The sequence below is a fragment of the Mandrillus leucophaeus genome, unplaced genomic scaffold (genome assembly GCF_000951045.1).
Source record: "Mandrillus leucophaeus isolate KB7577 unplaced genomic scaffold, Mleu.le_1.0 Scaffold510, whole genome shotgun sequence".
In the NCBI taxonomy this organism is placed as follows: domain Eukaryota; kingdom Metazoa; phylum Chordata; class Mammalia; order Primates; family Cercopithecidae; genus Mandrillus; species Mandrillus leucophaeus.
In genome coordinates this window covers 331,922-334,765 of record NW_012105476.1, presented here as the reverse complement: position 1 = coordinate 334,765, position 2,844 = coordinate 331,922, and the positions used below count along the sequence as shown (strand labels likewise).

The window sequence follows — 2,844 nt, the reverse complement described above, 5'->3', positions numbered from 1 at the left end:
ATTAGCCGGGCATGGTGGCGGGCGCCTGTAGTCCCAGCTACTTGGGAGGCTGAGGCAGGAGAATGGCGTGAACCCGGGAGGCAGAGCTTGCTGTGAGTCGAGATCGCACCACTGCTCTCCAGCCTATTTTTTTTTTGAGACTCCGTCTCAAAAAAAAATAAAATAGAAAAAAAATTTAAAAATAAAATATATATGTGTATATTATATGTGTATATTTATGAGAGAGGATGGGTAAATCTTTTGTCTTTTACTCTAAAATTAATGCTGACTTACTGTTCTTTATTAAAAATCTGAATCTTTATTCACAGTGGAAGAACTCAGAAGCAACTAGTAGATTATTTCAAAGACAGTGGAATGAAGAGAATTCCATATGAAAGGTAAGCTCTGGCCTTTACGATGTAAAGTGTGTGCCTTTAAAATTAATATTTAAATATATATATATGGAGAGAGAGCGAGAAGAGTGACTGAGTCTTTCTCTGTCACCTAAGCTGAAGTACAGTGGCACGATCACAGCTCACTGCAGCTTCAGACTCCTGGGCTCAAGCAATCCTCCTACCTCAGCCTCCCGAATAGCTGGGACTATAGGCACACACCACCATCCCCTGGCTAGTTTGTTTTTTTGTTTTTTTTTCTATAGAGACAGGGTCTTGCTATGTTGCCCAGGCTAGTGTCAAACATGTGGGCTCAAGTAATCCTTCAACTTCAGCCTCCCAAAGTGCTGGGATTATAGGTGTGAGCCACCATGCCCAGCCTATTTTAAATATTAATCTTTACTTGACTAAAAGTCACTTCAAATACATGAACGTGTATTTTTACAGGAGTTCAGTTTCAATGTTTTAAAGAAAGTGGATTTGTAATTTTTTTTCTTTTGAGACAGAGTCTCGCTCTGTCGCCCAGGCTGGAGTGCAGTGGTGCGATCTCAGCTCACTGCAAGTTCCGCCTCCCAGGTTCACGCCATTCTTCTGCCTCAGCCTCCCAAGTAGCTGGGACTACAGGCGCCCGTCACCACGCCTGGCAAATTTTTTGTACTTTTAGTAGAGATGGGTTTCACCTTGTTAGCCAGGATGGTCTCGATCTCCTGACCTCATGATCCACCCACCTTGGTCTCCCAAAGTGCTGGGATTACAGGCGTGAGCCACCGCGCCTGGCCTATAGTAAACTTTTAATCTGAAAATTCTTGTTGTTTCTCTGCATGTGGAATTTTTTCCTTTAGTGTGAGTGTGTAATCTTACCTCTCTTGGGACCTCTGTTTTTTATTTGAATTCTTGTTTTCCATTATCCTGCCCCTTTCTAGTTAGATACCTCTTAGCTACATTTTCGTGGGAGGTTTTCTTCATGGACACAGTACATGCTTGCTGCTTTAAAAACAGGCGCTGAGTAAGGGAGGGTTTGGTTTCTCACAGCTTGTTCTCTGTTTTGCAGAAGGCACAGCAAGACTCACATGTCCATTCGTGCTCTGACTGCAGACCTACCAAAACAGGTTAGTCTTTTCTGGTTAAAAATGTAGACAATAGTAGTTACCTGTACTCTTTTGGAAAATAATCTGTCATTATTATAACAAGAGTCTTAAAATTAATGATATTATTTAATTCAGCAATTCTAATTCTGGGACTCTGTTTTCAGAAAGGAGTCCTAAATAGAAAACCAGCAGGGCAGTGGCTCATGCCTACAATCCCAGCACCTTGGGAGGCCAAGGCAGGAGGATTGCTTAAGTCCAGGAATTCGAGACCAGCCTGGGCAACATGGCGAAATCTCGTCTCTACAAAAAATACAAAAATTAGCAGAGCACGATGGTGGCTCACGGGTAGTCTCAGCTACTCAGGGAACTGAGGTGGAAGAATGGCTTGAGCCCAGGAATTTGGGGCTACAGTGAGCCAAGATAGTGCCACTACAGTCCAGCCTGGATGACAGAGCAAGATCTCATCTCAAAAAAGAGAGAGAGAGAAAGCCTGTATGTTGAGATGTGCATTGCAATGTTGTGTATAATACACTACAAAATCCTGACAACTCTCATCTGTGCCAGATAACTTACTAACTACGTTTTTAGCTATATTCACTTAGTAGGATTTTTTTGTTAACCACTAAAAGCATGGCTTAAAAAAGAGTATGTGGTAACATGGGGAAGTTCTTGCTGTTATGTTACAAATGAAAAGCAGGAAACAAATTTATATCTCTATGTCTTTGTCATGATTGCAACTATATCAAAACAAAGATACACCAACTCACACAGACACTTCACACAAAAACATTTGACAAGAATGTCCCAGCATGTGACAACAGCTGTTCCGTGCCACTGTGATGGGACATCAGCGACCTTCTCATGTTTCAGGTCTACTTCACTACAATCCCTTCCCATTTTTATGGTGGCGTGTTAACTTCCACGTGCAAGCATATTTTTACGTTGCATCTTGCTTGTTTTGTTTTGTTTTCCCAGACAGAGTCTTACTCTCTTGCCCAGGCTGGAGTGCAGTGGCATGATCTAGGCTCACTGAAACCTCTGCCTCCTGGGTTCAAGTAATTCTCGTTCCTTAGCCCCTCAAGTAGCTGTGATTACAGGCATACACCACCATGTCTGGCTGACTTTTTTGTTTTTTGTTTTTTTTTTGAGATGGAGTCTTGCTCTGTCGCCCAGGCTGGAGTGCAGTGGTGCGATCTCGGCTCACTGCAAGCTCTGCTCCCCGGGTTCACACCATTCACCTGCCTCAGCCTCCCGAGTAGCTGGGACTACAGACGCCCGCCACCACGCCCGGCTAATTTTTTTGTATTTTTAGTAGAGACGGGGTTTCACTGTGTTAGCCAGGATGGTCTCGATTTCCTGACCTCATGATCTGCCCTCCTCGGCCT

At 43.4% G+C, this 2,844-nt stretch overlaps 1 protein-coding gene across 1 annotated transcript in view; it reads left to right on the top strand.

Annotated features, from left to right (window-relative positions):
* The window catches only part of FARP2 (FERM, RhoGEF and pleckstrin domain protein 2), a 135,921-nt gene that overhangs the window by 77,140 nt on the left and 55,937 nt on the right, over positions 1 to 2,844 (top strand). The window contains exons 11-12 of the mRNA XM_011996370.1: positions 309 to 377; positions 1,423 to 1,480. Of these exons, the coding sequence (XP_011851760.1) occupies positions 309 to 377; positions 1,423 to 1,480 (127 nt within the window). The remainder of the gene's footprint in view (positions 1 to 308; positions 378 to 1,422; positions 1,481 to 2,844) is intronic.